The sequence below is a fragment of the Psittacula echo genome (genome assembly GCF_963264785.1).
Source record: "Psittacula echo genome assembly, chromosome: 16".
Lineage (NCBI taxonomy): Eukaryota > Metazoa > Chordata > Aves > Psittaciformes > Psittacidae > Psittacula > Psittacula echo.
Window position 1 is genome coordinate 5981677 of NC_137752.1, and position 13015 is coordinate 5994691.

At 42.9% G+C, this 13015-nt stretch overlaps 2 protein-coding genes across 7 annotated transcripts in view; both read right to left on the reverse strand.

Annotated features, from left to right (window-relative positions):
• On the reverse strand, positions 1 to 11475 carry PHYHD1 (phytanoyl-CoA dioxygenase domain containing 1). The gene is given in 14 exon segments (XM_080630591.1): positions 1 to 1502; positions 1689 to 1815; positions 1962 to 2078; positions 3497 to 3625; positions 3990 to 4011; positions 4108 to 4170; positions 4354 to 4409; positions 6328 to 6375; positions 6495 to 6570; positions 7106 to 7236; positions 8087 to 8160; positions 8162 to 8219; positions 8222 to 8352; positions 11336 to 11475. Coding segments are annotated over 14 exon segments (1086 nt in total). The 5' UTR covers positions 11344 to 11475; the 3' UTR covers positions 1 to 1456.
• Positions 9960 to 13015, reverse strand: part of LRRC8A (leucine rich repeat containing 8 VRAC subunit A) — a 24258-nt gene continuing 21202 nt past the window's right edge. For 3 of the 6 annotated variants that reach the window (XR_013958132.1, XR_013958133.1, XR_013958134.1), the window contains 2 exons: positions 12491 to 12568; positions 11534 to 11590 (listed from right to left, as the gene is read on the reverse strand). Coding sequence is in view for 2 of the 6 variants with exons in the window: in XM_080630588.1 (XP_080486714.1) it covers positions 11456 to 11590; positions 12491 to 12568 (213 nt within the window). In the remaining 4 variants the exon portion in view is untranslated. Of the gene's footprint in view, positions 10013 to 10991; positions 11591 to 12447; positions 12569 to 13015 lie in introns of those variants that run through there. The other 3 variants (XR_013958131.1, XM_080630588.1, XM_080630589.1) reach the window with 3 other exon arrangements.

A 13015-nucleotide genomic window follows, 5' to 3' on the forward strand; every position in this document is an offset into this window, starting at 1 on the left:
GGGGAGGTTTGAGAATGTAAGTGACTGTTTATTCCAAGAAGTACTAACAAGATGGTTGTAGTTTTAGCCCTGGCGGTTTACGCAACAAGAAGAATGTTTTATCTTTAGCAAGATTTTAATCTCTCAATTCATTTGGAATAATATTCAGTAGGGGGAGGAGAACTAAGCCAAGTCATAGATAAAACTAATCACACATTGATCACAAAAGCAGAAAACCTGTTAAAGTCAATAAACTTTTCTAATGCTATTGAAGTTTTCTACTTTGCACATTTTTTCAGCTAGGTGTTTCATCACATCATTTATAAAAATGCCTCTATCAAAAAATTGAGTAAAGCCATTTAATTAAAATTGTAACTGCCATTTTATGGCCAAAAAACCCCATTCATTTTTATGTATTAAACACTGATGTACTGAAAATCTTATCAGTTCACCAAGCATCCATTAGAACAGAACACAGGAGCACATGCGCTCCCCTGCCTTTTTCCTTCCCCTGAGAAGGATCCAAGCAGAAGATTTGATTTCCAGGATTCTTGTTTGCAGGATGAAGTTAACTTCTGACACTTCTTTTATTCGCTTTTGGGAACAGTTCTGTGGGAGTCCAGGATACCTCACACAATGGTGTCCTGCAGTCCTAGCCCTGAGACTGTCTCTTGAGTGAGAATAGGACTGGGGTGGAGTGAACGTAGTCCTCTGGGCCAGCAAAATATGCCCCAGGATCTCATACCTCATACTGTGTCCCTGCAACAAGCCTGGACTCAAACAGCTGAAAGGCAGCATTGACCAATTTAACACTCCCTGGGCTCTTGAGATTCCATACTGCTTTTCCTGAGGATGTCAAAAGACTCTTTAGTGTTGGTTTTGGTTAATAACACATAATTTCAACATGATTCTTTTAAGAAATGTAGTTTTTTTAATCAACACACCCAGAGATCAAACACTCAGCTACTGTTCACTATAAATACTTAGAAGATTGGTTATAGAAGCAGATTTCCTATTTCATTTTGCCCACAATAGGATTATTTTTAATCACTGTTATTCAAACAATAGGACAAAGACCTAAGGATAAAAGTCAGCTGTCTTCACTTGACACATTCACCTGCATTGCTGGGATTGACACAGCAAAGAATTGCACTAGACAAGCTCTTGACCTCAACAGAAAGGAATACTGAGTATCTGCTAGTAGAAATACTTCCTAACTGGTCCCAGTCAAGGTGCAGTGGTCTTTAATGGTCTATTCTCAACACTGAAGAGGTTTCTGTACCGAAAGGACTGTGTGACTCATACTGCAGTAGAAACTTGTCTAATGCAGGTGCATTTGGCTATGTCATGGGTCCTCATTCTGAGAAGAGGATAAATTAATCTCAAGAGCTGACCTAGTGAAAGATGTATTTAAAGGAAACGAATGATCAGAAAGGAATATTGATCAGCTATTGTCTCCAAAAGCCAATCACTAGCTTCAGGTATAGAGTGATGGAAAAGGCAGCTCAGGAGTCGGCTGGAGCCTGGAAAGTAAGGAAGAGGTAAAAACAAAACTTCAGAGGTTGTTCCAGTTCTGTGGGTGTGAAATCAATGCTGAGATACTGCCAACAGAAACTGTATGTCATGCAAGACCACCAATAAGTTTATCCTGGCTATTGCACTGAAGAAGCTCTAGTTTCCTCAGCTGCTTGTTGGGATGGTGACCTTACCAGTTCTCTTTGCTCCAGCTGGTATCTTTGGCTTCCATCACATGGAAGGTGAATGCGTGGCGAGAAGACTCTGAGCTGTTCAGTTCACTCTTATGGACAACTTCACCGTGGATGAGAATGAGCCCTCCTGTTTGAAAGAAACATCTGTATTGCTCTTTTTCACATTGTGAGTGCTAGCTTTAAAATATAAGGGAAGTTGCAAGTGTTAAGATACATTTTTAGCTCCCTTATTCCTTGAGCTGTAAAGCAGATGTGTTTGGGGGTTGTTTGTACCTTTACTTATAGGCAGAGGTATGAACTGGTTGTCATCATAGGGCGGATCTGATCCTACAAACTCTACACACGTTGAGCTACCTGAAGCTGCACGGACCATTCTCCGGGTAATTCCTCCTGCAAATCCACAGAATAAGCAAACACACAAAAATTAAACAGCTGGCTATATTCTGCTCTGCAAGGAACACTAGCTGTGATTTCTCTTGGCAATGATAGGAGCATTATTACAGTAATTCAGTCTTTTCCTTAGTAATTTAGGTGGGTTTTTTCATCAAGCAAAGATTTAGAATTTTCCAGCTGTGGCAGAAACTGATAAAACTACTGCCTTTTTGCCTTTCTAGCTCTTTCTGTGCATTACAACACAGCCCTTTAAGAACATAAATAGTTATACACTTAAGCAAAGCCAACCTTTCGTCCATTTCTCCTTTCTGTAAGAGCATAAATTGCAATCAGAGTGCAGTTGACTCCAGAATTTATGAGGGAGGAGGACCTTAAGATTAAGAGCACTATGATTACTGAGTAAATGCTTAGGTGAGCAACAGTTGAAAGCTCATTAGTGTGCCCTAGAGGCAGTGAAAAACAGAGAACTGTGGTTATAATCCAACAGTGGTTACACACACTGAGCAACAACCATCAGTCACAACCACCAGTACATGAGTCTGTGCTGTCTGGTTTTGTGTGTGTTCCCCTAGGACACTGACTGTTCTCCAATGGCTTGGATGCTGTCCAAGTGATCCTTGCATAGACTTGAAGGCTTTCCTTGTTCACTGAAATTCAGACCAATATTTGACAGTTGTTTGTGTGTGTGTAAGAGCATTTTTATTCCCATTACATAGGGTTGTAAGGACTAAACAGTTTGTAGGGGGGGGACAGGGCAGAAAGAATGATTTCTCAGTGTATCCCTATTCTGGAAGGCAAAAGGAAGATTATTACCATTTGCAGTCCAGATCAAACTTGATGAACTACAATCAAAATCGAGGACAGAGCACCAACATATTGCAATGACCTGTTTCACTACAGGGAAAAAGAGCCCAGTAGGTTAAGACCTTCTTTACATTGAAGTCAGTGGCCTGGTAGGTGAAAAGAAAAGATACAGGAGCAGTTTTAATGGGCCTCACCTTAACAGATTCTGGCTTAAATAAATGATCAGGATGACTGTCCTTCCTTTCCCAGTGCCCTGATTTCTTTGTTTCTAGGCTAGGTATCAATTTAAAACTAAACATGGTGTCAGGCATGTGCAGCACCTTTTTTTAACTAACAAAATATTGTTATATTAGACTCATCTGGTGGACTAGTGGCCAAGAGCAAAGTGAAGCAGCTCATAACCTGCTGAAAAATGTGGCTGTAGATTTGACAACAGCACAGGAGGAAATCTTTGTAGGAAATAAAGTTGTTCTTTTGACAGACAAGGACATAATGCACTCCTGCAGGCACTGTGCAATGCAGAGAACACAACACAGTCTGTGTCACCCTGTACTCTTCAGCAAGGAGATGGCATGTGTTTCACAGCACACATCAAATGCTATAACTCTTACTGGTGTGAGAGCCAGGAATGAACCACAAGCATCCGTTCTCCTGCGTGGCATCCTCCAGGGCAATCCAGAACCCCAGGATCCTGCCCAGGGGCTCTGTGTACAGGAAGGTGGCATCCTGGTGTGGTGTCACTGCAACAAGAGACAGGCATTAGAGTCCTTTAATGCCTGAGGAATTCATTGCCGTTAGAAGGACAACAGGCTTGTATCTCCCTGAATTCTTGACCTACCCTGCCCACCCATATATCACACACATTAAGTCTGTCATAGAAATACCACCTTTCAGCCTGCTGGAAGTATAAAAGTAGCTCTTTTTTCAAGTTGCATATGATGTGGAAATATTTCTGTAAAACATGGATGCTTTTTAATCATTGTAAGAAGATCTGGACTACAAGCCTCACAGGCTTAAGCCTGATTCTGAGCATTTTTCCTAGTAATATTCCTTTCCTAAAGCAGTATTATCTTCAGTGTGATACAGAGACAATACAAGTCTTACCTTCACCACCAATGCCAGGTTGCTGCAAGGAAAGAAAGGTGATGTGTGAAGAGTTTCACAGCTTCCCACCTAACAGGGTCTTATTTCTTGAGTGACAAGACAACTTGAATTACTGTACCTTGAAGATATACATGCTTTGCACAACTACTGGTCTCTCAAGGCCTAGTTTTCGTCCCAATTCCTGCAAGAAAACTTTCCAAGATTTACATTTGCGGTTTCCTGCACACTATAAAGCCTTCTTCTTTGAAGATACTTACATTTTCTTTCACAGACAAAATTACTACCCTTGGGAGTCAAGAAAATTCACTGCTCCATAATTTATTCCCCCCCCACCCGACCATTCTAGGAAACGGGAACAGCTCACCTGCACCTTGGAGGAGTGGGTGACTTGCTTGAAGACAGGATCATAAGCATGTAAAGCTGAGGGGAAATAAAAGGCTCAGACTGAAGATTCCATTAACTGAAGGGACTTGGCAGCTCACAGTTGATGAGTTGCAGGGCTGACAGCCAAGCGAGAGAAAGTACAGCCAGCAACTTGCATCTTTCCTAAGAGTTATACATGGCTTATCACACCTAAGGTGGTGTGACACTTGTGGAGTTCTACAGTCTACTTTAAAGACCAAAAATATAATCACTCACTGGCCACAAACTGCAGCCATGTAAGAATAGTATACAGCAGTGAATAAAACCTGAATGCTATGTGATTAAGCACTATATTATGCAAATTCTAACATGACAACCGGTATATATGACCCTGAGGGTGAATTCACCCTTTAAAAAACATAGTTCTTAAAACCTACCAAAGAAAATAATTACTATCAAAAACAGCTAAAGCTTAGCTTTGATGCCCTTTAAGCCTTGTAGCTCGCAGGTCAGAGCTGTTTGCATATAGATGCTTGCTACAGCACAACTCTGACAAAACCATAAAGCAGAAACTCCACCTCATCCCGATTGTATTTGCCACAAGGACATACAAGTGGGTCCAGCAGGGCCTGCTCCTGAGCAAAGGATGAGGGAGGCCAGACTCAATCAAATGCAGTCATTGCAGAAAATAAGTCTAGAGAAGCCTTCTGAATGGTTCAGTTGCTGAGTCAGCAAACATCTACAGTTGTTCTCACTTCCCCTGGGGAAAAGCTGAAGTCTAAGAGAATGGCAGGGGCTGGGAAGGGGAGTGTTTTTTCTGAGAAAACCAAAGAACCAAGAACTCTCAGTACTGAATTTCCAAGTTCAGTCACGTTTAATCTGAACAAAGTTCATGCATTAGGAGATGCGTGGATTCTGCTCTGAGTTTCCATGTACTGTTTGAAAACAAAAAGGGATCAGAACACAAGTTCAGTAGTAGGGAGAGAGGAAATAGGTTAAGCTGAAACCAGTAAGGGTAAAGAAAAGGTTCTGGTGACACCAAAGGAGGGAGGACAGCTTCAGTGTTGACTAACCCACCACTGCACAGGACACAGGACACAGTTTGATCTGTACTGAATGTGACAGTCTTAGTAAATCTTTTAGAGCAATGTCTTACATAAAAGAGACAAGGGCTGAAGTCCAAACTTTCACGTGTCAGTGACCCTGAGCTATGCACAGCTGAAAAACCTCTTTTAAGAGTTTTCCTGAAAAGGATCATAACAGGATATTTTTAAGTCTTTTGACAGCAGAGAGTGCGAGGCAACACAGAGAATTACAGAGACAGTGACTATGGGGGTTGGAATGCATCGAAACTGTCAGAGACCATGGGAAGGAGGAACTACAACAGGCAATTAGGAGTGACCCGTCCCTGACTGGTACTTGGAAGATGTTAGAACTGGCAAGGAATAAGGATGTCAGAACTGGATAGAGGATGTTGATGAGAAAAATCAGATAGACCTTTTTCCTGAAGTCGTAAATGTAACCGCAAGGCAGACACAGATGTGCTTGGCTAATTGCTTGGAAGCATATAAATATCGTGTAATCATTGTAATAAAGGATCCAGCTTGTACTCTACCTCTGGGTCCGTGCCTTCCATCCTCACAAGTGACAGAGCAATGTGGGGAAAAGCAGAGTGATGTGTAGAAATCACACTGGAGAATTTAATGCAGAAACCCAGAGTAAAACAGCCCTGGGTTGCAAAGACAGGAGCTGTGTGGCCACAATAGTAAGAAGGGGGTGAGGTTTGTGGTGTTTGATGCAGTTGTTCCCAGGAGGCACAAAGCAGCAACAGAAGAGGGAAGAAGTTGCTTTCCTGCTCAGGTTTTAACTCAGATGGCCTAGGTTATTTATAGTGAGTAGGTCTGGAGAAAGCCTCATGTCTGAAAACCACATCCCTCTTCTCTGTCCCTCTCAGAACCCCATCCCTTAAACATACCGTGGCCAATCTTGCTGACAGATTTCTCCTTTGGAATCAGAAAGTTACCTATGAAACAAAAGTAAAATTTACATTGTTTGCAGACCAGGAATCATTCCTAGAGCTGGAAACTGGCCCCAAGCCCTCACTCCAACTTGTGTTCCCTCCCTGTGGCTAACAGGGCTTACCTCTCTCATCCAAAACACCTTTCTCAAAGAAGAATCTAATCTTGTCTCCACTGGTTAGGAAATAATCCGAGCTACCCTGCCAGGGATAAGAGCCCAGTAAAGATAGTGTTCTTGTAAAAACACAAACGAGCCTTAGATCAAAGCGTTTATACTCACCTGCATCTTTATCCCATCAAGACGCAGCATAAACAAAGCACAGTCAATAAAATCACTCATAAAAAGGCTTACCACAATGCTAAATGTCTTGGCATTGATTAGGACTTTACAAGAACCTCTCACATTGAGGCTACCCTTGTTTTTCTTTTGCTGGCTGCCTGGAAGAGAACCTATTTTCTGCCAGCAAAACAAGTACAAAGTGGTCTCTGAGAGCTGCACGTGGCTACAGGGGCAGTAGTTGTGAAGGCTGGAAGCACAAATCCTCCCCTCCTTTGCCATCCAGTAAGTTCATCACCAAATAGATAGAAATCAGGAGAGCAAATGCCTCCCATAGTGTTACATTCAGTTAGAAGAAAGAGTCCTGTTTCCTCAGAGTGAATCCTGAGCTGCAGTTTGCCTTTTCCCTTCTTTTTTTCCCAGTGCTTCAATGGGGACTGCCCTGCCCTTCTTGGTACCTGTGCCTGGAGCTGCTCCTTTTCCTTGGTGGAGAACTCAGTGCGGCAGTGCGGTGGCACTTCCATCTCCACTATGATTCTCTGAATCTGGTTCCTCATGCTGTCACACTCCTCAGTGGTGAAAAAATGCTCTAGGACAAGGAAGCCATCCTCGTGGAACTGGAAGAGATGGGGTGACTATTTTCCTCCCGAGCATTCTGGAGAAGCAGCACAGAGCAAGAGAAAAACAGTTCTGTCCCTTTGCTGTGCCTCAGCTCAGTGTGAAAACCAACCCAACTCCAGCCCTGCAGCTGTACAACATGCTTTTAAGTTTCAGTTTCAAAAGGGGTTTCTATTGTAAAAAAGATTGTTTATTACCAGGCTCAGATCCTATACAGTTAAGAACAACTTATCACAGCTCCTCAGTCCACAAAGCAGAGAAGGTATCATAGCTGTAGCCTTTGTGGTTTAAGATGTGCAGCCAGCAACTATTAAATTACAACACCTGCTAGCATGAACAGAGTAGTCACACCTGTATGCCAAATAAAAGAGAGATTCCTTTACAAGCTGGAAAGCATTGTTTTCTCTAAGGGAATAATCCCTGGGTAATTTCTCGTGGTTGACTACACAGTGCCTTACAAAACGAAGTGAACTCTGTTGGCACTGCTGTTTCTTTATATAGAATACCCTGGAGATTATCCTTTGACAGGCAGATTTCGAGTTCACGGCTGAGAGCTGAGCAGCAGAGACAGAAGGGCACAAGAGAAATTCCTCCAAGACTTCTGTGGGACAAGCTGCCCTCTGGAAAAGGTTGTATCCATGGCAGGGTCCTCACACACTCAAAATGGATGTAATGCAAGAAGCTGAGAAGAATATAGAGTGTTTGTAAAGCAGATCTTTGCTAGACCTGACCACAGGTTAACTAGTAGTGACCGTATCTCACAAGTATTGTCACCTGCCTGCGCTACAGACATGCTCCTTCCCCAGGGTGCAGTTCCTTACCTTTTGGATCTGATGCTGGCTTACAAATGCCATCAGGGGCAGAGGCTCCCAGGATCCCACCAGCAAACCACAATACCACCAGGCTCTGCAGGGCTGACTCCCCGCCTCTTCACGTGATCCTTGTCCCAGCATGTGATAAAAGCAAGCACTGGGCAGCCAGGCTGTTGCGCAGCCAGCGGAGCTGCCTCTGAAGGAATTCTGTCCCATCTCCGACTGTTCCTGGTGGGGACGTTTGGGGCTGCAGAGTTTTGCTTTGGCTCTTGGTGCTGGCATAAAGTGTAAATAAATTTTGCTCAGATGCAATCACAAACTTGATTCGCTTCTTAACTCCAAAGGGGAATCGTTTAAAAAATAGAGCAGTTACAATGGTAAATGCAGTGGTAAAATAACATAAAGGAGGTAAAATAAGATTCAAGTGGGATGAAAAGAGTTAAAAGGCTTTAAACACGTTTAAAGTAGCAATTCAGGCTTCTTACAGGGTACTTTTTTCATCAGTCAGCAAGTCCTGTCTGCGCTTCAGCGCGCTCACCTAAGAGGGATTCCAGCAAGCCAAGAGATGACAAGCGCCAGCCTAAAGGGTGTTAAAGCTAAAGAGCTCTAACTGAGGGTTTGGCAGCACTCACAGAGAATATCTCTGCTATCTTCATTCACAGCCACTCTTTGGCGATTTACACCTTCATTTGCTCAGTTCACCCTCCTGCAGCTCCAAATGTGCATGTAGATCACTAAACCCAAAGCCACAGCTCAAACCAGAGAGAGAAAACGCAGAAGTTAGGTTTAAAAAGCAGGAGAGTGAAGAGCAGATGCCAGCCCAGCGGTGGCGCTCCCCACCAACACATCCTTCCCATGGCACAGGAATCCATGGGGAAGATTTTTCTCTCCAGAGAAAAGTATCTTTGGCTTCTGCAGGAAACTCAACAAACATCCTTTAAGCAGCACTCCACAATAAAATAACATCATGGGGGCAGTTTTAGGCATCACTCGCCTAGCCAGAAGAAAACCCAGCAAAAGGGAGTGCAAAATGCACATGGAAAGGTGTTTACTTCCAAATATATTTGCAAGCGACTGCAAATCCATCTTAGAGATGCTGCTTGAAAAAATAAAGTTCTCTATTCTGTGAGGGTATCAACTCCAGATAAAAATCCCTCAATATCTTGTTCAAACATTTTTCCTTCACACACACACACACACCAGAAGGGGAATTCAGTGTTTTCACTGGAAAAGCTCTGATTTTGAGCATGTACAGCTTGCTTCCAAGCTTCTCTCTGCACACAAGAGGATATGAATTAGGTAGTTGAAAAAGCTACATTTTGCCAGGGACTTTAATCACTGGGCTACAAGTGTGGAAACGAAACAAACAGCCTCCAATGCAGCAACACTCAAAACCATAATCAAGTAGTTCCTCCTTCCTGTTAGCAGACCCCCATCAACCGATGGAGCCAAAATGTTTTTTAGGAAGACACGTAACCGGTGGAAAGGAACCATGCCTGTGAGTCAGTCTGGTGAGGACTCATCTCACCCCTCACTGGGGTGTAGCAACCCTGGAGAAACATGCCTTCTACACACACTCCCGTGCCACTCTTCAGCTCCTCTGTCACCTTTGTCATTCCTAACGTCATGTACTTCTCATGCCCTGGCACTTCTTTTTCCAGCAATTTAGCATGTCATCTTCTCCACTCCCCAGCTTACACACACACAATGACTTCAGAAGCTGATTTAGCTCACATGCGGTGACAACCACAGCTTTCCTGTTCTATGGATTGCTTTGAGCAAATCCAACAGCAGATTGCAGCACGCAATGCAGCAAATACCAGAAAACAACTGACTACATACACCAGGAGAGGCAACCCATCTCAGCTACAGGAGCACTCACCAGTGTTTGTCCTTAGGAGTCCTCCAGATCTTCACGCCACTCCAGACATGTTCCTATTTTGAGGCTTAGAATTACATTTTCAGCAACAGGAAAACCACCCGCGCCATATAATGCCCAAAAAAAGTCAAAGAGAAGGATGTCACCTTTGTAAATACCTTCTCTTCCAGTAAGTTTAAATAAGGAAGGTAGAAAATTCTTGGACAAAACTAGGAAATGGCCCCTTTTTCCTTCCCCTTGGAGAGATCTTTTGCAGCGTAGTTAAACATTTTCTCCTGCCAGCTCCACAAGAAAACTGCACTTCAAGCAAACTTCATTTGAGGCTGACAAATCCCATCCCATGTCTGTATGAAAGGTACAGGAGCCAGTGACATGTGGAACATGGACAACCCTGCAGCAAAGCGCAAGTGTTTCAAATGCCCTTTTGACTGGCACAATTATCTTAATTTCCTCCTCAATAAGTGTTCCTATTGACACCACTTGGAGCCAAGCCAGCCTGCCAGTTCAGGCAGCTCAGCACTCTCACTGAAACTGCTGCTGTTGGAGCTGCCAGGATTATTAGGTGAGGAAAAATTTCAGTTAAGTCTCTTGTCACCCCTCTTGAAGCCTTTGGCAACAAGGGACAGACCCCTAAAGGAGAAACAAGGAGCACAGGAACTATATAATTAGTATTTAATTGTGTTAAATAGCTTATTAGTATTTAAAATTGCAGATACTTGAATACTTTTGTTTTCCCTGAAATGGCAGTAATTTCCTTCATGTTATCAGAAGCGTCAGAAATGCAGTAATTTTCCATCAAGAGAATTCTCACTTTCATCCACAGGTAAAACCAAGACAGTTACTTAAAAAAGGTAAAAAGCTTATGGTGAATAGACTAGAGGACTTTACCAGAATAAACCCAAATATAGTTCCAGCTGCCCCTATTGCATCTTTACTCTATGTTTTTAGTAAGCTACATAGAAAATTTGGAATTACTAGGGTTAAAAGTCTTTTTGCAACAACAGATCAGTTCTTCACCCTTGTACTCCTTCCCCATCACTGTATTTAGGTCCTGCAAAAAACAGTTTTCTTTGATGATACCTTTCATTCTCTCCTTTTGCTCAGCTATTCAAAGAGGTGGTAAATCCTTTGCCGAAAGGAGCTGCAGTCCAAATGAGCCTTAGATGATAAAAGGCATTTTGTCCTTTCCTTTCTTGGTACAGTCCTGTCAAGCATTTCATTAAAACCCATCAGTGCTGATAAGCAGCATCACAGACCACCACCTTCCACCCATCTCACAGCCTGCTCACATCTTCTGTCCCTCAAGTGGGGCCAATGTCACTGTGGTCAAGTAGTCTCAGACAAAGGAAGCAAGAGAAGGCAAAACACAAGAACCATACCTTTCCATACCGTCAATGAGCTGCACAGAAACTCAAAACTGCCTTTGAAAGTTAAAGGCTGATTCTCTGTACCACATCATGGACATGCTCAATCAGGAAAGATGCTCTCTGCCAGCATTTTCAGTTGAAGTAGTGCGTGGGGGTAGGCAGACAGCTAGGAAACACTCTTAGGTAATTTGTTACCAGTAGTTGGCTGAAGACAATTTTTATGGCAACAGGCAGTTTTCTCCATTGACTCCAGTCCGTGTCCCTTTCCTAGGGAAGGAGAGCACAATATGCATTTCAAAAACCCAACTGAGCTTCTATAGGACTTTAGACAACACTCTTACATCGGGCAACACAAACTGTTTCAGCCATTTGTTAAGGTGATGGTGAAACACGTAAGGCAGTCCAGGCTTGTCACTGAGCAGGACCTCTTGCTGTGCTTCTACTTTTTGCTGATTCATAAAGGAACATTATAATCCACAAGGACTCATGCAATGAGTAAAAAAACCTGACAATCCTACACAATAGCTGCAATTACTAACATGTCTTCTGAAAGGCAAGATCATGGAAACCCAAGTGCCTTTGCATATAGAAAACTTAAAAGAAAGCAGACATAAAAGGAAAATGCAACTGAAAAAGTAAAAGTTTTATTCTGTTAAAGTGTCCAGTCTTACAAGTCTTTCAGAGAACACAATAGCAGCCTTCAGTGCTTAAGGTGGAGGTGCTGTTGATCAGCTGCCCAAACAATCCCACACACAAAGTGAATGTCATGATTCTGAAATGTTACATCAAGTTGCGGGTCTCGGATGCCAAACCACAACCCTGCTCATGCATTTACAAAATGGGAGTGAACAATGTTTAAGCCATGAGTAGTGTCTTAAATGGACACATTTGTCAGCTATAAAAGATGACTCAGGCTCATTAGCCCCCTTCTCATTAAGTCTCCTCTAGAAATATTTCCACTTCGTTCAATAAAATTCCTTTAAAGGAGACTGAGAGGGAGGAAGGGAAGGGCAAGCCCAGAAATCCTAAGTTAAGCCTTTCTTTGTGTGACTTCACCTTTGCTGCTGGGGGTCCAGCAATTCAAGTACAGCTACTTTTGAAACAGGATTTCAGAGCAGAGATACCTGGAGCATTTTATGCTGCCGAAGCAGTTGAAGATTAACCTACCACTGCAGCTGGAGGGATGGAGGGAGACAGGTCTGAGTCAAACCATACTCTCATGCAGACCCAGCTCTGCTTCACGCTCTGTAAGAATGAAGGTAGGACAAAAAACACTTTGCTCTGGCACATACTCAGTGAAACTACAGGATCCACTCTGTGGTCAAACAGTGGGGAAAAAAATCTTTAAAATGCAAGGGAGAAAGAAGAAGCAAAGTTTAAGCACTAGTTGTACTAGTTATCATTCACACAGCCTTACCTCAGGTAACATTTCAGAGTAGATGACTCTACTGTTTATGGAATGACAATACTTTTTGTTAGGGAGAAGTCAGGCCAAAAGTTAAGAAATCTCTCCACGGTTGAGAGAAAAAGCAGCAGAGGGAAGAGCTGGCTTCAGGCAAGGACTAGTCCAAACGCACTTGAAGGAGCCAGTGCCTCTGTGGAGAGGTTACATCAATGCCTCCCTAGAGAAGGCACAGCTATTAATGAGGAAGAAAAGTTACTCCTCCTCTGAAGGACGACTAAAATTTTAGC